General features: G+C 33.3%; 1 protein-coding gene across 2 annotated transcripts; it reads left to right on the forward strand.

The window, feature by feature from the left end:
- LOC126762005 (uncharacterized) lies at positions 1-27,558 on the forward strand. Of its 2 annotated transcripts, XM_050478465.1 has the most exons (16): positions 1-97; positions 269-525; positions 4,135-4,262; positions 11,664-12,750; positions 16,374-16,540; positions 17,605-18,896; positions 20,324-20,682; positions 20,766-20,911; positions 22,622-22,731; positions 23,241-23,374; positions 24,278-24,609; positions 24,684-25,005; positions 25,062-26,224; positions 26,283-26,600; positions 26,666-27,006; positions 27,163-27,558. In XM_050478465.1, exons 2-16 carry the CDS (start codon positions 286-288, stop codon positions 27,303-27,305), a joined length of 6,282 nt encoding a protein of 2,093 aa, XP_050334422.1. In that variant the 5' UTR covers positions 1-97; positions 269-285; the 3' UTR covers positions 27,306-27,558. The 2 variants fall into 2 exon arrangements, with proteins under 2 accessions (XP_050334422.1, XP_050334423.1); XM_050478466.1 differs by lacking the exon at positions 1-97 and having other exon boundaries at positions 254-525.
- Positions 27,559-27,806: the final 248 nt, after the last annotated feature.

A 27,806-nucleotide genomic window follows, 5' to 3' on the forward strand; every position in this document is an offset into this window, starting at 1 on the left:
CGATTACATAGCGATGGGAATTAACTAAATTTGCTAATTGGTTGTTTTTCATATTCTTCATTCGTTAGTGGAAAATCAGCAGTTTTAGTCGTGTGAAGTATGTACATTACTATTAAAAATAGTTATTCAAATATTTGTCAGTGACATATTTTAGTTATATACAATTAAAACGTGATACACGCAGAATAATTTTTTTTAGTTCATGATATATGCGCTTGCAAATATTGTTGAATTTTCAATTAAATGTATTAAGTTTCATTCCAATTAGGTTTTCAAGGAATATATATGATAACGAATAAACTATTAAAATTGCATACACAAGACATGAAAATCACTTGCGAACATAATATTTCGACCATTCAAGAAACTAATAATAAAAATGGAAATTTGTTGAAAGAATCATCAAACCCAGAAACAAATATATGGGAAGCTCCTTTAGCTCAAGGATTGTACGACCCTCAGAACGAACATGAGGCATGTGGTGTTGGTTTTATCGTTTCTATTGATGGAACTCAGTCGCATAAGGTAACTCCTGACATAATTTTAAAAAATATATTATATACTCACCGGAAGAAATGTCTATATATATACATATACATGTACATGTACATACATAATTGTGCATATACATACAAACATTTCTATATACATATATATTAATTTAAGGTATTGTTGATATTTTCTTCGTCGTTTTGTTTATGGTGAAATTATAAATTCTGCTTAAACAACAAATTTATTCTATTTACAATGTGCCGTATATAATCCATCAAAAGTCATATATAAATATTAAAACTAAATATTAGCCGTTTATATACATATCTTCTAAATTGAATAGTTTTTCTTATATTTATATATTCAAAATGCAAAATTACTGTGCTTTGCTATATCGTTTAAGATAAATGCCTAAGAGATCAATCTCTAAATTACATCTCAAAGATGAGTTTTGAATGTCATTTCAAGGTCAAACTCAAACTCGGGAGTATTATGTACATTAGGTAATCTCTCGTCCTGTAAAATATTGCAAGGATAATACTATTTTCATTTCTTTAAGATGTATAAATTGGTTGATACCTGGTAAAACTTGTTGTAAAAAGCAAAGTTTAATAATTGAGATTTAGTAATATTCCATTTATTAGAGATATGCGATGCTTTCAGTACAATTATGTCGAATCAAGAATTGCCAATTGATATGAATAATTAAATAGTTGTAATAAATAAATCCCCATAATTTTAAACATAATCAACCATTAGGAAAAGTTTTAAAATAGGATCCTCCGAATACGGTAGCAAGACTAGAGTTTGTATAATATTTGTTCATAAAGACGTGTTCGAAATAATAAGGACAACCAAAGCGAACATGGAAGTCCGTGAATAAAATGTTTACAAAAGTATAAGCATTTTTCGAGAAACATTTTTGCGTGGTTAGAGTTAAAAAATAAAAATTTTGTTATAATATGCACGTTAAAATTTTTTATGGGCTTTTTTTTTGTTGTTTTGAGGTTGTTATTCGAAATGATAAAAACAAGTGTGGAATTTGAATTATTACTAATCCTTTGACACGGCGAGGTTCCTCTACCGGGTAGAGGGAAGTACTAAAAAATTGCTTTCAGAAAGGAACATGCTTCTGTATAAGGTAGCATTTGTGAGTTACTTTCATAATGATATTAAACTGCAAAAATTGGTTGGTAGAAAATGAAAAGAGAGGCAGACAGACAAATAATTAATTGCAAATGCCAATGTCAACTTCAAAGATAAGAAAAAGTTGAGCGCTTCTAACTTAAAAGCATGTAGTCCAAGATAAGTACCTTTACTGAAGAGGGTGCAAATAAAACGGCTATTTGCATTTGCTCCGAAAGATGGTAAACGAACATCTGTCAGTTTAGCACTAGATTCTATGCACTGAAGAGAAAAATATTGTTTAGCCGACTTTTGTAAGTAAAAAAAATATGTCATATGAAGGGGATTCATATGTCACCTCAAAATATACAAAACAAGCATAAGGCATGGAAACCTCAAGCTGGTGTTATGGAGTTGGTTTAGGAACTATGGACGTCATTTATTACACTAATAACAATCTGTAGGACCTAGTTCTTACTTACGTCAAAGAACATTTATCATTGCGATGGGTTTACAAACAATAAAGAGTAATTAAAAACTTAATACCAGGGACAGAAAATAACAGTTGTTGCATAATTTTTTAATAAAAAATCAATATGAGGGAAGGGTCGGATATATGTACATATGTATATGATGCAGTAGTAGTAGAAAATTTTTGTTTATAGAAGAGTACACAAATATGTCAAAAATTTAAAATTTGATTTTTATTTTTTTCCCTACAAAATAATTCTTATATGTATTTGATTTTTACTTTTCGCTTACAAAATAAGAGTTTTTATATAACTTTTATCTATTGCTTACAAAATAATGGTTGTGTTGAGTTTTAAATAACTCTTAGGCAATACGAGATGAAAAGTAACCTGATACAATCAACCGTTAGGTGAGCAAAAATATATTCTGCAGCAATATGTTGTGAGAGTAAAACAAACAAATATGCATATATGTATGTAGGGATTCGCACCTTCGTATTTAAATTTGAACTGATTTGTTTTATGTTAAACAATACTTAAAGTCATTGCTTTTAAATTTAGGGTTTTATTTATGAATTGTATTAAAAATATTGTACATACATATGTCTAGGCTGCATAAACTGCTACTATGAGTGCATTTATTGGATGTACATATCGTCACCTGAAATGCAAAATAACGTAACAACATTTTAAGAAATTTACAGTGGCATGAATGAAACACGAAATAAAATGGGACATGAGTGAAACAAAATTTTAATATTGGTTAAAACTGGTTTATATCTGACCACAGAACCTGAAAATCATATGTAATATTATGTATGTAATTTGAAGTAGTGAAGCGTAATCAATAATACACTCAATTTCGAATTTTTTGATGTTACGTTATTTTGCATTTCAGGTGACGATATATAATTTCTATCGAACATTTTTATTTTATATCGAATAAAAAAAAGCTGGGAACAAAGTAGTGAATGCAATATATTTACATATGTATGTATAAATAACTAAATATAAGGTTTGTTTCTTTTACTGGAAAAGCGGTTTTGGAACCTAAAAAACTAAAAGAAGAGAACACAAGTTGAGAGTGTAAGAAGCTAAGAGAGCTGGTAGTTACTGTTATTGGAATTTCTGCATGCAAAAAACAGCTACTCTCATTGAAGAAACAGCTGTTGAAACAAAAAATAAAAATTCTAACTGTTAATTTTGAAGTGTTTATATGAAGTGATTGCGAAAAACCGCATTTAGATATTTTCTTTGCTAGATTTCCGTTTCAGTAACTTTTAATCTTGATATTTATGTCTGCTAGCAGATACTAACAGTAAAGATTCAAACCCATTTTCTTGAATGTTTGTTTATTTTTGATTAAGTGCATAATTTAATATAATAATAATCAACTCGAAATGAGTCTGTTAAGCTTAAAAATTAAATAGTGTTACGACGACGTACAAAGTAAAAAAAAAAGTTAATGGAATTTATTTGAAAACATGATTTCATTGATTGTATTGGCTTAATTAATGTTCGAATTAAAATTTTGGCTACACAAAACTCATTTTCTGGGATTTGCTGTTAGAAAAATACTAAAAAAAGATCACTAATCGATTTTGCTTACAGTTATTAATGGGGTTGGGTGCGCCAGCAAAGATATAATTTAATTCAAGTGAATTTTACATGTTACGATGTTACTTTTGACACCATGGTTCTAATCAATGTAATAACTTCTCCCAGTTAATAAGTTCATTTCGACAAATGGCAAATTCGGTGCTATGATATTTCAATCCAAATACAACTTTATTTAATCGATATTTCACTATGCATACATGCAAGTCTAAAATTTACATACTATAGAAATTGTTGATAGTAATCGACAATATACACAGAACGGCGACGGCAAATACAATTGTCGGTGGTAGCTATCCACACTTAGTGTAAATATTTTCCTGTAATAGATATGTAATAGAGTTGTAAATTATGTAACCTAAAATATGTATATCTATCAGTAGTGAACACCAAATACTTTACATTTACATTATTTAATTTAATCCTATAGATTTTACGAGATGCGCAGACTTTGTCCGAACGGATGAATCATCGTGGCGCTTGCGCTTGTGATAATGACACTGGTGATGGAGCAGGAGTGAAGACGTCAATACCGCATAATTTATATGCCAAAGAACTGTAAGTATTCTCAAATTTAATCTTTGATAGATATGAGTATTCATTTTCAATCATTTATTTAATCTACTTATATACATAAATATTAAAATGTATACTTACGTATAAGGGTAAAAATGCCTTATGGTTTTATAAATTTGATATTTATTTATTAGGTAACTCAATATTTCTAATGTGTCACTGATATAACGTGTCGACCGTTAATCAAATATGGACTTATTTGATATACGGTATTCTTTTTGATTATAATCGCAAAGATTATAGAACACAGAGATAATTCTACCAAACTGTGATTATTGTTGTTATTGTTATAGCGAGTGAATAAGCCCTGATTAGGGAAAGCAAAGTCATCGAAATCACTCGAACCAAAGTGAGAGGGGTGTTAAGGGGGGGGGAGGGATGGTAAGGTTTTCATGATAAAAAATTACTTTCAGCGAATTTATTTTTGAAATATGGATTTAGTAAATTTATTCGTACCTTTGGACATTTTGACAATATAGGGTAATATCACTAGTCTATTACACGATCTTGGTGGACAATCGACCAGCCAAAAAAGTGAAATTATCTGTTCACCGAAGTGTTCTCTCAATAAATCCATTGGTTGATGCGATGTGTTGATTGATGGGAATTGACGCCGTCTTGTTGAAACCAAATGTCGCCGAGATCACGAGTTTCAATTTCAGGCATCAAATAGTCGGTATAACTATCACCATTGGCGGTTACGTTCTCATCGGCATCATTTTTGAAGAAATATGGACCGATGATTCCACCGGCCCACAAACCACACCGAACCGTTGTTCTTTCTGAATGAAGTTACAGCTCTTGAATCTCTTCAGGTTGCCCTTCATTTCAAATGGGGTAATTTTGCTTGCTTAGGTTGCCCATTAAGCGATAAATCGGTATCATCGCTGAACAAAAGAAGAGATGTCGCAGGGACAACCACGCCTACTTCCCAGATAGCACAATTTTAAATTCCGCTTGATTCTTTCACTTTCCGGTCCACAAATCAAGAAGCAATTAATATAACGGGATAAAATTTTGAACGAATAATGCCTTTAGTGTATGCCACCTTATGAACAAAAATTGTTCAAATAGGTACCGAATATTTGGACCCCAGGACCTATAGTGACTTTTGATCGAAAATATCGGTTTATGTGTGAGGAGATGTAAGATAATACTTCCCTTGGGGGCTACAGGAATATACCATATTCTTAATATAAAGATTTTCGAACTTCAGGGCCAATACGTGAGTTATCTCAAAGAAAATGGGAGGGTGTTTTACTCAAAACAGTGCATCTTTGTGCCAAAAATAGATAAATTTGAACGTAAACTTGGCCTAACGTGTATATAATTAATATCAGGATTTTCGAACATCCGGCTGATTTTACTCTATATTATTGGTTTTTTAATATTTGGCATTTTAATAGTATGTGTTATTGGGAAAAATAGATAAAATCGGGTAGATAATACCCCAACTCCCATATACTACAATACCGATTTTCATGAAGTTATATGTACTATATGTTTGACATTTTACATATTAAGTTGTTGCCTGGCTTATCTTCTTGCAAGTTGCAAGAGTATAAAATGTTCGGTTGCACCCGAACTTATGCCTTCCTTACTTGATTTATATAAAGTTTTGTCAATATCTGACAATAGCTGTCTTCGATTCGCCAAGCGTTACTCCCCACGTATCGCGCAAACTCTACCAGATGCTAACAGCCTATTTCACATGCTTAGGTGAATTCAAAAGCTTGAATGCTCACAATTTCCTCACAAATTTGTGACTCACAATGCAAAATCGGTTGTGTTTCTTTTGTTAATTTCAATATTTTTCAAGAAATTTGCAATTACTATATTGAAATAGAATTGAGGACCTATTCTTCCAATGGCGTTATCTATTATAAATATAAGTATTTGGCTATTATAATAAATATGTAACTTATGTAAGTATGAATAAAAATAGATATAATAGGTTGTCAAAAAAGTCTTGCGGTATTTTCGCTAGTTGGCGCTGAAAGCGCGTACTTCTAGTATTATTTGTCGCATCGGGTCATGCTATACCTTTTTGGAAAGCTCATTTCACGCTAACACGTGTTTGGTTGATTGTCGTTTCTTTTAAGTCGTTCGTGAGTTATAGCGTCGCAAACATGGAGCAAAATAAAGAGAAAATACGGCATATTTTACAGTACTACTACGATAAAGGCAAAAATGCATCTCAAGCCGCCAATAGTATTTGTGCAGTTTATTGACCCGATACAGTTTCCATTTCCACCGCACAACGATGGTTTCAACGTTTTCGTTCTGGTGTAGAGGTGGTCGAAGATGCGCCACGCTCCGGAAGGCCTGTCGTCGAAAATTGCGATAAAATCGCTGAATTGGTCGAAAGAGACCGGCATAGTAGCAGCCGAAGCATCGGTCAAGATCTGGGCATGAGTCAGGAAAAATTCATTTTAATTTCAATAAAAAAAAAATCAATAAAAATACCGCAAGACTTTTTTGACAACCCATTATGTACATATTTATGTTTAAATAATTCAGACAAGATTTTATTTGTAAATATGTAATAAAAAGATATTTATGTTTAAATGACCAAGTTAGTTAGTCATATGTTTCTGTACTTTGAAAGCTTAATTTAAAACATTAATATTATGCTGTAATGCTGCAGCTGCTTCACGTTTTGTAATTTAATAGATTTGCAAAATAACTCACTTTTCTTTGTCCACCATTTCTTTATTTTGTCTTCATTGTTTTTGTAAAACAGCTGGTTCACAGCAAAGTGCTTTTCACCTCATGTGGTGAGTTTTTGTGCTTTTTTTTGTGAGTTTTGAGCAAGAATAACCTTACAATTTTTTCCTCACAAATTAGTTATGAGGTTTTCTCAGAATAGGGTTGTAAAAACATCGGGCAGTACTTCCGATGCAACACTGCGCTAGCAAGTCTTCTGGCTTATGCGCATTAGTGCTATGGTTCTTTCTTAGTGAATAAGTTCTTTTTTTTATGAATTACAATAATTAGTTTTAAGGCTTATGTTTTAAAAATACAAGAAAAAAAACAAATTTGTATTTTCACTTGTAATTTGAACTATTCACAATAGTAAAACTGATCTAAAATATGAAAATGAGTTATCCGTATACTCTCTTGTTCGAATTTAACTCGATAATGTTGTGGTTGTTTTTACATATAATTTTTTTAAACAAATTTGTAATTTTTTTTGATATAATCTTCGATTTTATTCACTGAAAATTTAGACGTTACTAAAGGTTGTTAAATTTTTTAAATGCCTAAATTATTTTCCCGACTTTCCTAAGCTTTCCAAACGATCATGAGACCACCAGTTCATCTTTTCAGAAGAGTATTTTCCTTCCGAACATTATTCTTATAAATATATCTTTCTTCATCTTCCCTCAAAAAGAAAGCTTTCTTTGTCTAAAGAGCACAGTTGTTCTAAAGTTTTACCTAACAGTATTAAGCGTCAGAACATAAGGTTACTTCCCATTAAAAGTTTAATTGTAATACCACCTAAAGAAATGGTGTTTATTTCTAGATACGCCAAGGATAACTCGGTTGACGACATTAAGTCTTACATTTCGGGGCATTTAAAAATTGACGATATTGAAATCCGTAAGTTTCACTTTTGTTATGATAAAAACATATCGAAAAATTTCAAGTGCAGTTATACGCGAATTTGTATCCAAACGTAGAAAACGTACTACAATAGATGTCGCTGTAATACGTAAAAATTGCGGAAATAAAAAATTGAGTGATGGAAATTGTCTTAAAACAAAATTAATTGAATTGTATTTATGTATTATAGTTCTAATTGTGAAACAGGGTTAACCCCTCATACTTTTAAATCAATTTCGTATATCCAGATTCGAACGACTGAACAGAATGGGAGGAATATTCTTATATTTCACCTGAAGAAGCCCTCGTTGCTAACACGTATTCATTTCATTTTAAATGCGTCAGAGGATTAACTTTTCATTTATTTATTCTCTTGTAAATCTCACCTATCGGATTTATTACTATATAGAGCGGCATGCTCATTTTTTATATTCTTGCATCATGTTGCTATAGAGTATAATAGTTTTGTTCGCCTTACCGTTGTGCATATGACCTAAAACTATTCGAGATAGATATGGAGTTATCCGTCCGTCTGTCCGTGTTCCTTTGGCAAAGAAAGTAAGGCCAAGTTCATAGATGGGCGTAATCGAATCACCGCTATCGCAAATATGTACCACAAATCGGACCAAAACTGTTGAAGCTCCTAGATGTCGAATATGTTGTTATTACGAACTTCCTATCGAAAATATCGGTCGGTCAATTTGTAAGATTTATTATAGAAATTCGGAGAAATCATATTCTGGTAATACTATACTAGTATTTAAAAATTGGGTTGAGTCGGATCAATAATTACCTTATCACCTATATACGTAATAGAAACATTTTGGAAATTTCGGTTGACTTTATACCGCATATATTGACAAATATATGAGCTACCGTAATAATATTGAGAGAGCATGATTTTCAATGACGGTGCATCTTTGTACCTAGAATGGATACCATCAGGTGCAAACTGGCCGAATACCCCATCTAACTACGATTTCGTCAAACAAAGAACGTTGAACTCTTTCGTACCAGTTTTAAAATAAAGTTTTGCCAACACCTGAAGGTGGTCTTTCTTAGTTCTTGATATCCTGGCAAATTGCAAGAGAATGAAATGCTCGGTTACACCCGAACTTATGCCTTCCTTACTTGTTTTATAAATAGTGTTATCTCAAAGGCAAATACTTCTGATTCCATAATTGTTATGAAATATTTCAATTTGCCGTGTCGTAAGAATTTATTATATCTATCTATAATCTTAGCTGTTGGAATTTTTGCTTCTATAGCTGAGCAACTTTAGATTTCGAAACTCTTGAAAACTCTCTTGTTTTTCATGACTTGATTTCTATCTGCACTGAGCTATTTGTCTAAAGTGACTATAAAGCTTTCATTTAAAGAGGCTCCCAGTTTGGCCAACTCGTCTACTTTTTCGTTACCAAAATTATTCCTATGGCCGGAGTCCAAATTAAGGACAAGTGAAGTTGACTGGCCAGTGAGTTTAAAGCTTTTCTTCAATTGATAACTATGCTGGAATTAATATGTGATGCCGACAAAGGGTGCTCTCTAGTTATCCATGTGTAGAGTTGCATTCAGTATCCTCTTGGAGATATTCAATAAAGCACCACAGGCCCGCTCTATACTAGTACTTCCGCTTGGAAGATGCTGGCTAAATTTGTTAGTCGGATAGAGAGAGAGAGAGATTTTAAGATTATCGGTGTATACGTCGACGCCGCAGTCCATTTTGGACCTGTCGTTATATATAGAGGCTCCCACCGCTCCCACCAACCCTCTTCTCTTCATTTCCTCCATTAACATCTAGAGTATATCCTCAGCCAGAAGTGGCTATTGAAATATAACCTTGGGGGAATATAGTCTGATTTACTTATGTTTAGCGGTTTCAGGAAGGTGCTATTTTCATAATTTTTTATATATCAACCTCTTAATTCCTATATTCTTATAGCAGAACATGCTGTTACTTTTCGATTAAAGACGTCTATGAGCAGCTGATGCATGAGTCTTTTGAGCGCATCAGTCGGACATTTTTCCTGCAGAGGCTGTTCTCTGTACTCCAGTTACTTTCCTGATATTATAGTATTTCTTGAAAGCTGGCTACCAAATCAGAAATGATCTAATGACGGCCGTATACAACGTCAGTCCTAGTTGTGGAAAATACCATGAACACCAACAGTCGTCGCAATAATCTTTCACTCCATGGATCGATTTGGCACATCTGCAAATTAGTCGGCTCCCAATCGTTATCAAGTGCTTATACTCTTTCTGCTACTCAATTCCCCAATGAGTTCAGTTGGTTGCCTCCGTCACTAAAAAGAGGGGTGCTGAGGAACAAGTGATTCTGTATAGGATCGTTGGCACATTCAGGCATTATAGACCGTAGCGGTACAGCATTATTAAGAGGAGCTAGGCAAAGAACGACTTTGTTGGTCGTTTTGAAGTTATGAACATTATGAACACTCTGTACATAGTTTATCAGGTAACGCTGACTATTAAGATAATTAGTAATTGTTTCGCTAACGTTGAGTTTTTCTTTCAATGTGTTCTAAAAAAGTTAACATTTGAAATTTCGAATGAACCATAACTTTTTTTATTTCGATAACCACCGTGATTGGTTTTCTGTCCAGGTGCCCCGAAAACGGCTAGTACCAGATTCTACTATTTCGAACAGATCATCGATTGAAGAAGTGAACTTGACCGCAGCCCCCTAAAAATTCTGTGTTCACATCTCCCAAACTACTAAATCAACCAAATTTGCTTAGGACATGTAAGAATGGGGTTAATTCGTGCAAAATACACTTGCATTTCTGAAGTTTTCTGACGACCAGGGTTGCAAATAATGACTTAAAGAGAAAATTTGATTGACATTTGTATTATATTTTTTATTTTGTAATCCCGAAAATTAAATTTATTTTTAAAATTAAAAATAATTGTTAAATTTTGGATCTTAATTAATTGAAAAAAAAAATGAAATAATTTCTAAGACCAGATTGAAAAAAATTTCTGGGGATTAGCAATAATTACAAGTAAAAAAGGAATTGTGTTAGAATTTATTTTTTTTTCGCGTTTGCATTTTCGTGTTCTACTATTTTGAATAGGAACTCGTACCGAACCATTTTCTTCAATACTCTAAAATACTTACGCTCTTATATTTTATCAATTGTGAATTCTGATTTTGGAATTAAAAAATTAAAAAGTTTAGTTTTTTTAGTTAGTTACTTTTTTTAAGTAATATTTTTTAAATTAATAGTAAAAATGTAAAATTTAATTTTTAATCCAAAATTAAAAATCTAATATTTGTTCTAAAAATAAATGGAAAAAATCGCAACCCTGGTTGACTACACAGTTTAAATCTCTTTATTGAAATTAATGGTACATTAAAATATAATATTAGAAAAATAGTGTGTAAATTTTTCACAAATGTTTAAAAATACGGCAATAACAGCATTTATTCGATGATCTCTCGGGAAAAAGTACTTTCGCGCCTCTTATAACTTTATCCAAAATCAAGGTTCGTTCGTTGGATAAAAGTTTCCCAAGGGTAACGCCGAGAGGGTTTATCGTAATTTTAAAATTTCAGATTCTGAAGGTAAAAATCCGACTTCTAGCGGAAAATTATATTAATTTGAAAGTTATTAATGAAAACAAAGTTACAAAACAAACAAACATAATTCTTACGCATTATTATGAATATGAGTATTTTCTCTAAGACATTTTTATTCAATTATTGTACAAGTCACATACAAATGTATGCTATTAAATTTATTATTTAACTTATTTCAGGTCCGCCGTCGGTGTAACTTTACCTGCATTCGGCAATTATGCAACAGGCATTATTTACTGCGACGAAAAAACCAACTCTGAGGTAGAAGCTGATTTTGCTAAATTAGCAGAAGAACTGAACCTTAAAGTTTTGGCGTGGCGCAATGTCCCTACAAACAAAGATGCTATTGGAGTCGTCGCACGGAAGTCGGAACCACTTTCGCGACAAGTATTTGTCGGCTGCTCTTCAGATTTAAGTCAAGAGGCTTTCGATCGTCAAATTTATGTGCTTCGTAAACGTTCTAGTCATGAATTAATTAAAGGAGGCCGCCGTTTCTATATTTGCTCATTATGTTCCAAAACTGTGGTCTATAAAGGGTTGTTCACTTCTGATCAATTGTGGGAATATTATACCGATCTCCAAGATCCAAATTTTGAAACCTATTTGGCCTTGGTTCATACCCGATTTTCCACGAATACATTTCCGTCCTGGGAACGTGCTCATCCTTTACGTGTTATAGCGCACAACGGAGAAATAAATACCTTGCGAGGAAATGTAAATTTAATGAAGGCTCGTGAGGGTGTCATGCAAAGTGAGCTTTTTGGGGAGGATCTCAAAAAACTGTATCCGGTGGTTGAACCAAATCTATCGGATTCAGGCTCATTTGATTGCGTTCTTGAATTTCTTACGATGGCCAGCAGACGTTCTTTACCAGAGGCTGTAATGACAATGGTCCCTGAAGCCTGGCAAAATGATAAGACCATGCCGCAGGAAAAGCGAGACTTTTACCAATGGTCATCCTGTGTAATGGAGCCGTGGGATGGTCCTGCTTTAATTTCCTTTACCGATGGTCGGTATATTGGAGCTGTACTCGATCGAAATGGATTGCGTCCATCACGTTTTTATGTGACAAATGAAAATGTACTTGTAATGGCATCAGAAGTGGGCGTTTATGATGTCGATGCATCAAAGGTAGTTTTGAAAAGTCGTTTGAAACCAGGTCGAATGCTGTTAGTTGACACCAAAGAAAAAAAGCTTATACAGGATGTGGAATTAAAACAGCACATCGCTAGATCTCGACCGCATTCAGAGTGGCTCCAGCAAAAGGTAATTAATTTCGCATTTCTGCTATGACTGCTATGACTGAAGCGATAATAAAAATTGGCAATTACATTTTTTAATATATTAAGTACAGAGATTATTATGTAACATCCTGCTGAAAGTAAGCAATTATGAAAGCAGATCCTTTTTTGTACAGTATTAGTTTTCACGCTTGTATCGAATAGTGAGTTTATAAATTTAATTTTTAAATTAATGAATTTAATGCCCACACCTTCAGCGCACAAGTGAAGCGACATTCTCTGCTTTCACATGTACACAATAAATCCTTCATCTGCCATTGATTATTTTATATTCAAATTATAAAAAAAAATGAATACAAATTTTTATTATCGCCTTCAAAATGCTTAATCTATTTCTATACACTTGTTAAAAGCCTCGGCTGGGATGGTTTCAGTGTCTTCAGCGAATGTTAGTTTTTTCGGTTTCGACTCATTTTTGGAGCGCCATTCATTAGATAATAGGTCAGTTACAAATTTATATTCATAAACCTACGTCTCTTTACCAGTAATTATGCATTTGGTGAATCTAGAATGTGTTTAGCGGCTTCTACTCGAACTAGTTTCTGCAAAAGATTCAAGTTTTTTGGTACGAGTCTAACATTGACAGGCTTCCTATCCAAACCATTATCCAAAATGTGTTCAGTCATCTGCTCTTTTTTGTTGGGACCACGACGATTTTCAAGTCTTATTTCTTTAACTGTTTCGATGTTATCGTTATTAACAGAGGTGGGTGGGAAGAATGATAAATTATTTGTGCCACTTTTATATATAATATTTATGTTTGTGATAGGGTAGACGCCCAGAACAGCACTATCGTATCATTCACTCGAAACCTATAATAATAAGATATGCCAACAAATTTAAATCAACTTAAATCAACGTATTATAATAGATATAGTTCGTACCGAAAATGGGCGGAATCTGTCTATGAATTACTTCAGCTCCCATATACTTCATAAATTTGTTTTCGATATGTTGGTTGACTTCAAATCAGTTCGGCTCCAAAATAGCGATTTTCGACTTTCTGGTGGCTATATCGTTCCAAATGAATGTTAGAGACGTTCGAGTAGAGTGTGCGCACTTAAGGATTTAAACTCGTATCAAAAGTAAACATAAAGGAATAAGGACAAAGTAACCCATGCATATGATAAAGTATTTACTGAACTAATAGTTATGTTAAGTAATAATAAATGGAGCAACAAAGAAATTTTTACTGAAAAGAAATTCAAAATATGCCATGGACCATAAAGTTCAAGTGTGTGCATTGTTTTTAATATGTAGTTATAAACTTTTTAATTACGAATTATCTTGAAGATAAGACAGTTAGGCTTTACCTATGTACTTAATGCACTTATGTACCTGCGCACTTTTTCCCCCGACCGAGATTTTTGATAGATGCGAATATAACTTTACTTTTATTAAACATGACCGCAAAGCATGTAGAGAATAGTAGCTAAAATAAATCACTAACATTATGGGGTCCCGGTGGTCTAGAGCCCTCAAATGAAGGGTGTTTTCTGGATTTTTTTTTAAGGTTTAAAAAAAGAGCAATCAATTTAAAATTTTTAAAGTTTATTTATACACTTATGAAAAGTACAAAAATATTTTTTTGTTAAATAAAAAATTTTTTTAACAATATTAAAAATGGCGTCCAAAAAAAGCTATCTTAAAAAATGACTCCCGGTGCCGTTGTTGATTTTGACTCTTCTGAACATGTGAAACATAAAAACCAAAAAATTATTAATCAGTAAGAGTGCAGCTATCGCTGGGATTACAACAAAAAAAAATTTTGAAAATTTCGCGCTTTTGAAATTCAGATTCTGAAAACAGCTATTTTTGGACCAGTTTTAGATCGAAAAAAATCGAAGTTCTTAAAATTAAAATTTGATCGTAGTCCCAGCGATAGATATTGATCTTATAAACACCATATTAAAATTTCAAGTGATTCGGATGGATAGTTTTTTTTTCATCAACGGTACGCCGAAAAAAGTAGTTTTGAGATAAATGACGTACAAAGCATCCATTCATTGAGCCCCTCGGCCGCGCGCTACCTGCTAAAACGGCTGTAGAAACTAAAATAATGTGAATATCCTTCCAAATTTTACAGTATATTCTTAAAGGACTATACTTTCGAACTAACAAACAAAAAAATCGATTTTTTGAAAATTCTAGACCACCGGGACCCCTTAAAAAGAAATTACCTTGGTAACTATATGTGCACTTCGATGTTACAATTTTTATCAAGGTGATAAATGTTATAGTTGAAATGCCGAATTTTATTTACACCAGGGTTGGTCAAAGGTCAAAGTCCAGCCTTAAAACGTAAATGATAATTTGTATTATTTTTTTATTTTTATTTTTTTCACAAAATAATCATAAATTATCTTTTTTTTTATGACTTGTTGATTTTATTCGTTAATTAATTTTTTTTTATTCAGCGCGATCGAAAAAGTGATAAAAAAAACATTTTTCAATAGCATAGTAAAAAGTCTTAGAAAAATTAAAATTTTTTTTATTATTTATTTTATTTTTATTTATATTATCACTAATTTTATGTCTTTTATTACTATTTTTTTGTAATATCACAAGTCTACAGTGATTTTAGCGCCAACTTAAGGTTACATCAAGCTTATCCAACTTTGTTGATTATATATATTATCAATTAATATTAAGAACTTTAGATTCCCTACCGGAATAAGTTTTTACTATTACTACACAATAATTTCTGCAAAAATGCATTAAATACCCAAAAAAATGACCAATATCTTCATTGCACCTAAGGAAAATTTGTTTTTTGGCCCACCCTAGTGCGCACGCTTAGCAACTCCGCGCTCTTAACCCTAATGACTGTATTTATTAATAATATTTAGTCATTTTTTTCGCTTACCTTGCTGATGCTGTTATTATTCATATCTTATCTTCTTAATACTTAATAACGATATAATTATATATTTTCTCTATTGCAATCTGTATGTATTGGAACTAAAGTTGGTAAGTTTAAATTTTGTAAATAAGTAAGTTGGAAAACAAGTATTCAATACTTGACATTTAGTTGTAAATTTGACTATTAATTGTAAACAAATATATTTGTAAGTCAGTCGGTAGTGAATTAATGATGGTTATCCTGTTATTTTCGAGTGAGAGGCCAAAAGCTGCTTGTCGGACCCGCCGATATCGGACCACTAGCATACTAAACTCATGGATTAAAATCAAATTTTTGTATGGACACGTTTTTTTAATTGTGAAGGGTTATTATAGCTAATTTTTTTTCTTGTATTTAATAATAGTAACAACAATAAACTTTAAGAAAGTGGAATATTTATTAATTATTTCCATATATAATTATGTATATAACAGGGAAACTTTTATTAAATAAAACAATCGAAGGTTTTGACGGCGTTTGAACATTGCTTTAGTTTTTCATCTGATAGAGATTAAAAGTCAGTTTGATCCTGATTAGCCAGTATAATAATTTGAATATTATTATGCACATATAAATAAAATTAGATTTCTCTTCCAAGCAGTTTTTATCACCAATTTCGATAATTTTATTACACTCACCACAGTCGCTAATATATTTTTTATTCTTCATAATATATTATTTTCTAGATAACTATTGATGAAATACGCAATGCGAACATATTACAAGATGATTCAGTCGACAATAAATCTGTTATAAACCCACTGAAAAACTACCCGTTGGACCCTAGGCTTCTTCTTTTTGGATACACAACCGAAACTGTTAATATGCTTCTTGTACCTATGTTCAGTACTAGGTATGTATAACATTATAATTTCATTTCAATTCACATATATTTCATAGTATTACTATTTTATTCAATTTTACGGTACTTTGTAACACCTTAAACAAATCAAGATACCGGTAGGGATATACATATATCGTATATTAAGCTGCGTCGATTCACGATGACGAGACGATTTGATTTTCGGATTATGCTTAATTAAATAAGGGGGTCTATTTTTCAGTTGAGCACTTTTTCAAGTCAACCTAAAATAAGTATTGTGACTGAATTCTCACGAATTTTCACTGATAAGATTTTTTAGACAGTTTTGTGCTTGATTAATTCAGTATTGTGCAGCTTCATGCAGAGAGGTGCGCATTAAACCAGGCAGCAGAGCTGGACTTTAACTCGCTGAAAGTGCGCTCAAGGACAGTCAAGGAGTGTCTGACCAAATTACCAAAAGAATCAAGGAAAATCCGAACGAAAAATGTTTCTGTCCTCTCGAATATATTAGTAATTGATTACGAAACGACAATGTCGCCAAGGAGGACATTTAATTTTACGGCAAAGATGATACATAGAGAATGTATGGAAACCGTTTAAAAATTGGGCTTTTGTATGAAAACCGATATCTCAACAGTTGCTCTACGAATATGCCTATTACCCAAATAAAACAATTTTAAATTTCATCTGATTCTTACACCTTACATTACATAGAGTATACATTTTTAAAATATCACAAAAGTTATTGAAACTCTTTTTTTTTATTAAAAATTAAATAATATTTTTTCTCATGTGAAATATATAAAAATGCAGAAAATGCATAAAAAAGTTTAATAATAAGTTGACCAAAATACCTTTAATATCCTTCTAATCGAATACTCTGAATTAATATTTTGACATTCGACTTGGAGCAACCTTTAAAGTTGATTTTTTGACGTAATATGGTTGTTTCCTTAAATGTTTTTGCAAATGACCCCATAAATGCTCGATGGGGTTGATATCTGGGTTCTGTGATAACAAGCTTTTGTTATAATATATAATATTAGTGTATATAATTTTATTGTCTATAATCATCGCGTTTACTTATATTACAGAAAAGAAGCTCTTGGCTCGATGGGAAACGACGCCCCACTAGCATGTTTATCTGCTTTCCAACCGTTGCCATACGAGTACTTCAAACAATTGTTTGCACAAGTAACCAATCCACCCATCGATCCATTTCGTGAGAAGGTTGTAATGTCCATGCAATGCCCTATAGGACCCGAAGCAAATTTACTTCAACCATCCAACCAACAAGTCCATCGAATTTGGTTGCCGAATCCAATTCTAAGTATTCCTGACATCAATTTGTTGAAGCGAAACTCTCATAGAGGATGGAAAACAAAGGTCTTGGATATTACGTTTAGATTTGAAGATGGAATTAAAGGCTATATTGACTGCATTGACGATATTTGTCGGCAGGGTTACCGCGCTGCATCTTCTGGTTACCAATTGCTCGTTATTTCTGATCGGAATGCTGGGCATGGTAAAGTACCTGTATCAGCTTTACTTGCTTTGGGTGCATTGCATCATTATCTAATTGAAACATTGCAACGTATGAAAGTTGGTATTATAGTAGAGACAGCTGAGGCACGAGAAGTGCACCATATTTGTGTATTACTTGGCTATGGTGCGGATGCTATATGTCCCTATTTGGCTTTTGAGTTGGCACAGGCACTACGTGATGATTGCGTCATTAGTCCTGATGTAAGTGACAAACAAATTTATGGTGCCTATGCGCAGGCTATAGAGACGGGAGTAGCAAAAGTAATGGCCAAAATGGGCATTAGTACATTACAATCGTACAAGAGTGCTCAAATATTTGAAGCTGTAGGAATAGGTGCAGAGCTCATAAATAAATGCTTCCGAGGAACTGCGAGTAGGATCGGAGGTATTGGTTTGGAAATGGTAGCAAAGGAAGCTTTGGAGCGATATAATATGGCATATGGCAGTACGTTGTGTGACACTCGTATCCTGCGAAATCCTGGCAATTATCATTGGCGTAATGGAGGCGAGGCTCATATAAATGAACCTGCCTCCATTGCAAGCCTTCAGGAAGCGACAATAAATAAAAATTGGGACTCTTTTGAGGCATTTAAAGCAACAACCTTAGACAGTGTAAAGAAATGCACACTTAGAGGTCAACTTGAGTTTGTTACCGATCGAAAGGCAATAGATATATCCGAAGTGGAGGAAGCATCAGAAATTGTGAAAAGGTTCGTTACTGGCGCTATGAGTTTTGGCAGCATTTCTCTTGAAGCACATCAAACTTTAGCTATTACAATGAACCGTATTGGGGGAAAAAGTAATACCGGCGAAGGTGGCGAAAATGCAGATCGGTACTTAGGTGAGTAAACATATATCATAATTGCTAAAATAAATTATTGAATTAATTTACTTTCAAATTGCATATTTACACGGTTGGAAAACTAATCGAGATGTACAAATTTATATATGTATATAAATTATCAGGATGACGAAAGCAGTTGAATTCCGGGTGACTGTTTGTGTGTCCGTCTGTCCGTATAAGCGATAACTTGAGCAAAAATTCAGATATCATGATGAAACTTACTACATATGTTCGTTAGCACTCAAGAGAGGTTGGTATTGCCACGACCACAGAATGCCAATTAAACGAAAACGTATAAAGTGCTATAACTAAGCATATATGGAAGAATGTAATTTAATACAGGAGATTGTAGTTATATATCTCAGGTACTACTTGTGTATTTTAACAAAATTCGGTACATAATATTATATTGGCATGACTATCTTACAGTCGAAATCGGGCTATAACTTACAAAGCCGCCAGATACCGAATATGTTTACCTGACTGCTTATGGCTGTGTTTTTACCGAAAATAGCTTAATATCTAAAATAAGCAATGAAACTTAGAGAACGTCATTTCCTGGTACTGCTAGTGCGTAGTGCTGAAATGGATAAAATTGGGCCATATGGGCTCCTATATGTATTCAACAGAAAGTTTTTTAAAGTTCCATTTGACATTATATTATATATTTTGGTCAATGTGTGAGTTATATTAATGAAACTCAGGGATTATGTTTTTTTTGGCAACCATATGTCTTTATGTCAAAAATGGGTTACATCTAACTCCCATAATATCAAAAGTTTCGACTCTTTCGGTTGACTTCATACCAGACTTCATTGCAATCCATTTGCTTTTTCAAATAATGTGTATTGAATTCTTAGTCAACCTTTTTATATCAACGATCGAAATCACGTGCTTGTATTGAAAATTTTTTCATTTGACAATATCTCTTCACGAAATTCGGCATGGGTTATTGCCTAAGGCAATTATGCAATCTCCGAAAAATTGTCCAGATCTTATCACTATGGCATATATGTAGCTGCCATACAAACAGAATGATCAGTATTCAGAGTTTGCATGGAAAACATTTTAATTTGAGGAGATAATCACGAAATTTTGCACGGATTGTTGTCCAAGTAACGGTGCAATCTGCAAAGAAATTATTCAGAACGAGTCACTAAAGCATATAGCTGCCATGCCAACTAACTAATCAAAGTTTTTTTTAGATGTGAAGGGTATTTTAGCTTCGGTACAGTCGAAGTTTACTTTTTTTCTTGTTTTTATCCTTTCAAATTAAGAACATATAAATGTTCCGTTACACTTGAACTTAGCGCTTCCGTTCTCTTTTAAATAATTTTCCTTTTATTTATTTACTATGCTATGACTAGTGTTTAGATAAATTGATAGTGTTTAATAAAGTCTAAAGTGTTTTTATTGCTTTACAGAAAAAGATCCACAAAATAGTAGGAGATCGGCCATAAAGCAAATTGCATCAGGTCGTTTTGGGGTAACGGCAGCATATCTGGCAAATGCGGACGACCTGCAAATTAAAATGGCCCAGGGTGCAAAACCTGGAGAAGGTGGAGAACTTCCTGGATATAAAGTTACGAAGGAAATTGCAGAAACTCGGCATTCCGTGCCTGGTGTGGGCCTTATTTCACCACCACCACATCATGACATTTATTCAATTGAAGATTTAGCAGAGCTTATATATGACTTAAAATGCTCAAATCCGAATGCAAGAATAAGCGTTAAGTTGGTTTCTGAAGTCGGAGTTGGAGTAGTAGCATCCGGCGTTGCTAAGGTTATTATCCAAATAAAAATATACATTAAAAAGAATATGTAAATGAAAAAATTTTTTTCTAAAAAAACTTTATATATTTGCAGGGTAAAGCAGAACATATTGTTATATCAGGACATGACGGCGGTACAGGTGCAAGCTCTTGGACTGGTATTAAGCATGCTGGACTACCATGGGAATTGGGTGTGGCCGAAACGCATCAAGTTCTTGTTTTAAACAATCTGCGTTCAAGGTAATTGAAATAATTTTTTTTTTTTAAAAGTAAGGATCCTCGAAAGTTGTACACACAAATTATTTGTCTGTCAATTAATAATTGAAGTTAGATGCACAAAAATGCACAAAAAGTTTACTTCAGAATAAGCGCACAAGGGTTGTCTACGAATTGAAGGCACAAGTAAGCTAGACGCTAATACAATACATAGAAGTGATAGATTGTTTATATGTAAGAACGGGAAAAGTAAGAAATATGTATAAATTAAATAAGGTTTTATTAAGGGATCGTCTCAGTGTGACCCTCCAAAAAATCACTGATTTTTGTTTTTTTTTTTTTTATAAATAAATACATTCCTGTCGAATACAAAATTATTTTTTTGATGTTTATTTATTGGGGGTATAATAGTTAAATAAATTTTTGAAATGACACGTAAAAACAAGGTCGTCTAGGATGTTCAAAAAATTATTAATCTGTAAGAAAGTCGCTTATCGCTATGGTAGTTGTTTTTTTTTATTTTATATTTTATATTTTTTTTTAAATTTTTTTTTTAATTTTTTTTTTTTCTTTTTTTGAAATTTACAAAATGGGGCGGTTTGAACAAAAAGTATTGAATTTGGCACCTTTTTTCGACAGTTTTTCGTAGAAAATATAGGAAGATTTCAAAAAAAAATAAAAGCTTTCGTAGCGCGATAACGACTGACGTTAAAAATGCTCTCTCCAAATTGGAACTCTTCTTTTGAGAGTGGAAACCGTTTTGAAAATCACCATTCTGAGAAAAACGCGTTTAAAAATGTTCCCTACTCTGTTCCCTTTTTACAAGAAACGCTGTAGCTACCATAATAATTTGAATTTCGATTTCAAAATTTGAGAGAATGTTAATAAACAGTGTATAAGATCCGATAATGCAATAAAAAAAAATCGATTTCTCGAAAATTTCACACTGAGACGAACCCTTAAATATTTCGAGATGTTTTCTGAACTGATTAATCCCATTAACCTCTGTTCTAGCTAATATGCCTACTTAGTATGGTTGAGATATCTTCCTTAATATTGGAAAAATCTGTCTCAAAATGAAACGATCTACTGAAGAGATAAGACATAATTTAAAATAGTCTTGAAATTATATTTTGAAAAATATTAAGGTCAGGTCCCCTAGAAGGACAGTTTAAATTTGAATTGTCTGAATTTATTCTATAGTGTAGAGTGTAATGTTTTCACCAACTTTGTTGGGCAGAAGGTCCTTCGCGTCACTAACAAACATCGTTGTAATATTATACTAACCATATTTAGAATACTGTCAAAGTTTAATTATATTCCATCCAATTTTGCTACAGTTATTGGTCTAAAAGTGATGTGAGTGATCCCGCCATTTATAGTTACAAAAGAAATAAATGAAATTCATGTGTGGATTTCTGATGAGAAAACATCGATATAATAAAAAATTTGAATGAATAATGTGTGTTAGATAGATTCATGTTTTTTTAAATATTAAAACATTTGTCTTAAAACGTTTCAAAATTAGGAGAAGCCGAAATCGCTATTTGACAACTCTTTATCGGCTTTTGGATTTTTTTTCTGTACACCTTATTGGTGGGTGCGGCATTTAGTCCATAAAGCTAATAGTTCAAACAAATCGACATCTAGCATAAGAACAGTACTTTAATTATTAGATTTTGGTGCAAAATTTGTGTTACTAACTGAAAACTCTTTTTTTTTTCTTTATTACAGGGTTATACTTCAAGCTGATGGTCAGTTGCGTACCGGCTTTGACGTTGTGGTGGCGGCGTTACTTGGTGCTGATGAATTCGGTTTCAGTACGGCTCCTTTAATTGTTATGGGTAAGTACCAACAATTTCGGCTATATATTATGGATATATGTACAGATATACATATGTATATGAATATTTCTTAGTCAAATAATGTAATACTTACATTAAGAAGCTTGTTAAAGTTTTCTTTTAGCTTGGGGTTTTTTAGTTTTTACTATAACAAAGAGTAATATGCTAATTTATCTACATTATAAAGGTTTCTGTATATATTACTTATCTTCCTCTCGTGGATATGAAAAAGAAAGCAATTTGCATTTCAATATTTAATTTTCTAAAATTAAGTACCACGCTTTCGGTTTGCATTGCTTCAAATATTTTCAAAAATCTTGTCGTTACTCATAATCAAAGTATAAGAAAGTATAAATACCAATAGATAAATTTGTCAAATCAAGAATTTTAATGTAATATAATAATATCAAGTTTTAGCTTCAACTTGACTCATAGAAGTATCTGTAAATCGAAAGACATACATTTTTTCACATAGATCTTCTATTATAAATGTATTTTCAATATTTCAGGATGCACTATGATGAGAAAATGTCATTTAAATACATGCCCAGTAGGCATCGCAACACAAGATCCAGTACTCCGCCAAAAGTTTACCGGAAAGCCCGAACATGTGATTAATTTCTTCTTTATGCTAGCAGAAGATGTAAGTATGATTGAATGTAATAACATATTAACAATAATACCAAATATTTTTCCTATAAAATTTTTTTGATTGGTATCGCCATAACAAACCATGTCTTACATACCCTAATGGTTGATTTACTAATAAAACCAGGAATATTGCATTATGTGCTGGAGCTGAAAGGTTCAATGCTCTCCATCAACGAGATTATTGCTTGACTGCTATATCACACCTTCTAAATTTTCCTATTGAGAGACTCGCCTCAGTTTTAACCCCTTCATCACAGAAGTGAAGAACTCTTAACGCCTTTACAGGATTCTCCCCACCAAACCATTCAGCAGCTGGAGGGTGACCATGTTGAACCCTTTGAATAATTTGTGTTGTGCATGCATGTGCGTGCGTGTTTGGAAATTTTTGCATAGATTTTTTTCGTTTTCTATGGGATTTCTGCTAATGCGTACGTGAACAGTTTTTATGGCTGAATTGATTTGAACCACTCGAGGACGGCCACTTCATTTTCTTTTATCAACAGTTTTTTTAAGGATCTCATAAATTTTACTTATGTAAAATAATCACCGCGATACCATATTAGCTTTCGAAGTTATAGACATAAAACGCGAATTCGAAAATCGCCCAATTTTGTTTTTGAATATCGAAATTGTGCTTATTGCTAAAATAATTTTTGAAAACATTCTTATTTTTTCGATGATCCGACTTTAGCCCCTTTATAGAATTATCACAAATTCTGACTGAAAAATTAAAGAAAAGGTGGAAAACAATAATACGCAATAGCTAAATTTCGAAATTCGTAGGCAATAATTTTGATTTTGGAGTTTATCTTAAAAAACGGAGAGTTACTTTTTTAATTATGGCTTAAGCTGTCTATTAATTTTTTACCATAAAAACACAAATTTCTCATTTTAGATTCGTAAGATCATGGCTAATTTGGGAATTCGTCGATTCCAAGACTTAATTGGACGTACTGATTTACTTCAAGTAATCAAAAAAGGAAATAATAAACCTGATTACCTAGATCTATCCCTACTATTGAAAAACGCTTTAGAACTACGGCCCGGAGTAAACATATTAGGAGGTTCTGTAAGCCAAAATTTCCAGTTGGAAAAAAGGGCTGACAATAAGCTTATTGAAATGGCACAAAACGTTATGAACGGCTCAGAAGATAACATTAATATCAAAATGCGTATAAACAACGAGGAGCGAGCTTTCGGTTCTACGCTTAGTTATCACATAGCCTGGTGAGCTTATCTCTTTAAGAACTTGGTCATCTCTTCTGTATTTTATTTTTTTACAATAAATCTATTAATTGCAGCAAATATGGAGAGGACGGTCTGCCACTTGGCAAAAGCATCGACATATCGTTGGAAGGATCTGCTGGACAAAGCTTTTGCGCATTTCTATCGACCGGCGTAAATGTCACATTAAAAGGTGATGCTAATGATTATGTTGGCAAAGGTCTATGTGGTGGCAGTGTCGTAATAGTTCCTCCTGACAATTCAGTATTTGAATCGCATTTAAACGTAATAGTAGGCAACGTTTGCTTGTATGGTGCAACTAAAGGCACTGCTTATTTCCGAGGTATAGCGGCTGAACGCTTTTGTGTTAGGAATTCTGGGGTTACAGCTGTTGTTGAGGTATTTTCAGTGATTTCAACCCTTAACATATTGACTTCATATTTAATCAATTTTAGGGCGTTGGAGACCATGGATGTGAATATATGACCGGGGGTGTGGTACTTATTCTAGGTTTGACGGGTCGAAATTTCGCCGCGGGAATGTCTGGTGGAATAGCTTATGTTTATGACGTTGATGGCTCTTTTAAAAGCAAAGTAAATCCAGAGTCTGTTGAGATGCTTCCATTGGAGCTTGAGACAGATATAACTCTTATTAAGAGTCTGCTGGAAGATTTTATAAACAAAACAAATTCAAAAGTGGCAAAAGAACTATTCGTCAATTGGACTGAAAGTCAGAGCAAATTTGTGAAAGTATTCCCATACGAATATCAAAAAGCCTTACGAGAACTGGAAAACACTCCAATTTCTAATACAAATGAAATCAAGCCTGCTAAATCGCCCGCAACTGTTGAACCGGTTATTAAAGATATAGAAGAAACACTACTAATAAAAGATGGCACGCAAGATATACCTTTAAAGCAGCCATTGGATAAGATCCGAGGTTTCATTAAATACAAACGAGAGGCAAATATGTACCGCAACGCTAATGCGCGGCAAGAAGATTGGGACGAAGTTTACAATTTCCAAAATATTCGTAAAAATTTGAAATCGCAGGCTGCACGGTGTATGGAATGTGGTGTTCCTTTTTGTCAATCGAATGCTCATGGTTGTCCTTTGGGAAATATTATTCCGAAGTGGAATGATCTTGTTTTTAAAGACAACTGGCAAGAAGCTTTACAACAGCTTTTGCAAACGAATAATTTTCCTGAGTTCACTGGTCGAGTATGTCCAGCACCTTGTGAAGGGGCCTGTGTCTTAGGGATATCGGAGCCAGCAGTGACTATCAAAAATATTGAATGTGCCATTATTGATCATGCATTTGAGCAAGGTTGGATGAAACCTGACATTCCTAGTATACGTACGGGAAAACGTGTAGCAATTGTAGGATCTGGACCTTCTGGTTTAGCCGCCGCATGTCAATTGAATCGAGCTGGTCATTTCGTTACTGTTTTTGAGAGAAATGATAGGCCTGGCGGGTTGTTGCAGTACGGTATTCCGACTATGAAATTATCTAAAGCAGTAGTGAAACGCCGTATTGATCTGATGGCTGATGAAGGAATAGAGTTCCGAACGAAAGCATACATTGGCAAAGATATAAAAGCAACCACGCTACTAGAAGAGTGAGTATATTGAAAGCAGATTAAAGAAAAAAATTACATGTAAAATAATTTATTTTAGGTATGATGCATTACTACTAACAACTGGTTCCACTTCTCCGCGAGACTTAAATCTAGTAAACAGGGATTTAAACGGAATACATTTTGCTATGGAATTTCTTGAAGCCCAACAAAAGAAACAGCTCGGTGGTCAAAATGACATAATATCAGCTAAAGATAAACATGTAATAATAATCGGTGGTGGCGACACTGGCTGCGATTGTATGGCCACGGCTTTACGACAAGGTGCCAAAAGTATTACCACTTTTGAAATATTGCCTGAACCACCCAAAAATCGCGCTAACGACAACCCTTGGCCACAATGGCCTAAAGTATTCAGGTATTTAACAATCGTATTTTTTCTAATATGTACAATTTTATTTATTAATTTTTTTAAATTGGTAGAGTTGATTATGGGCATGAGGAAGTGCGTGTGAAATTCGGCCGCGACCCACGTCAGTACTGCACGACAACAAAAGAATTGATAGCAGAAAATGGCGGCATAAAAGCTATAAATACTATTGAGGTTGAATGGACGAAAAATGCCAAAGGACAATGGTCAATGTCTGAAGTACCTGGTAGCGAGAAGTATTACCCTGCAGATCTAGTTTTACTGGCAATGGGCTTCTTAGGCCCTGAAAAAACAGTACCGGAAGAACTTGGGCTTGACCTTGATGGTCGTGGAAACATTAAAGCTAGCAATGGCCAATTCGGGACCTCTAACTCTAAAGTTTTTGCCGCTGGTGGTAAGTTTACGATTTTTCTGTATGTATGTATGTAGTAGTACTTATATGTTATGCGTCTGCTCCATGTAATATGTTTATGGCATGAGCATATTTACCACTCGTATTTCTACTAGGTAAAATTAATTCTTAATACTAACAAATGTCGCTTAATTCTAGATTGCCGAAGAGGCCAATCTTTGGTTGTCTGGGCCATTACTGAGGGACGACAAGCTGCACGGCAAATTGATACTTATCTTATGGGTTCTCCCAGCAACCTACCCGGTCCTGGAGGTGTTATAGACATAACTCGCAAGATCTAAAAAAATGTGTTAAACATAATTGTGTCGTTTATTTTTAAGTTCCAAGAAGTCAGTGTATTCAGCAGTATATATATAATTTTCACAAGGAAAATATTATATATATATATACATATATATATATTTACCGGGCGGAGCCTTGCGTTTAAATGTAAGATAAAAATATAATTATGAATCATTATCTGTAATTACAGAGTAAAACATAATTTGATAATAAACCAAAATGTTACAGCTTTAACAAGCATTGCGTTGAAAACTCTGTATAGTAGTTTATTATGTATTTTACGCTTCCAGGAAACTTCATACGGAATTGAGCGTACTAGAACCGTGGCTCTCCGAATCATCATCATACTAAAAAGTTCATACAATTTATATATACCATCAGGAACGAAATACATATGTATGTTCAAAAGCAGCCTTATATGATTAGTTGCCACCAACAACCACAAGCACTAAATATCTGTGGCTTAAAATTCACAAGAGGCGCACATGGAGAGACAACGT

The sequence above is a fragment of the Bactrocera neohumeralis genome, chromosome 6 (assembly GCF_024586455.1).
Source record: "Bactrocera neohumeralis isolate Rockhampton chromosome 6, APGP_CSIRO_Bneo_wtdbg2-racon-allhic-juicebox.fasta_v2, whole genome shotgun sequence".
NCBI classification, from domain to species: domain Eukaryota; kingdom Metazoa; phylum Arthropoda; class Insecta; order Diptera; family Tephritidae; genus Bactrocera; species Bactrocera neohumeralis.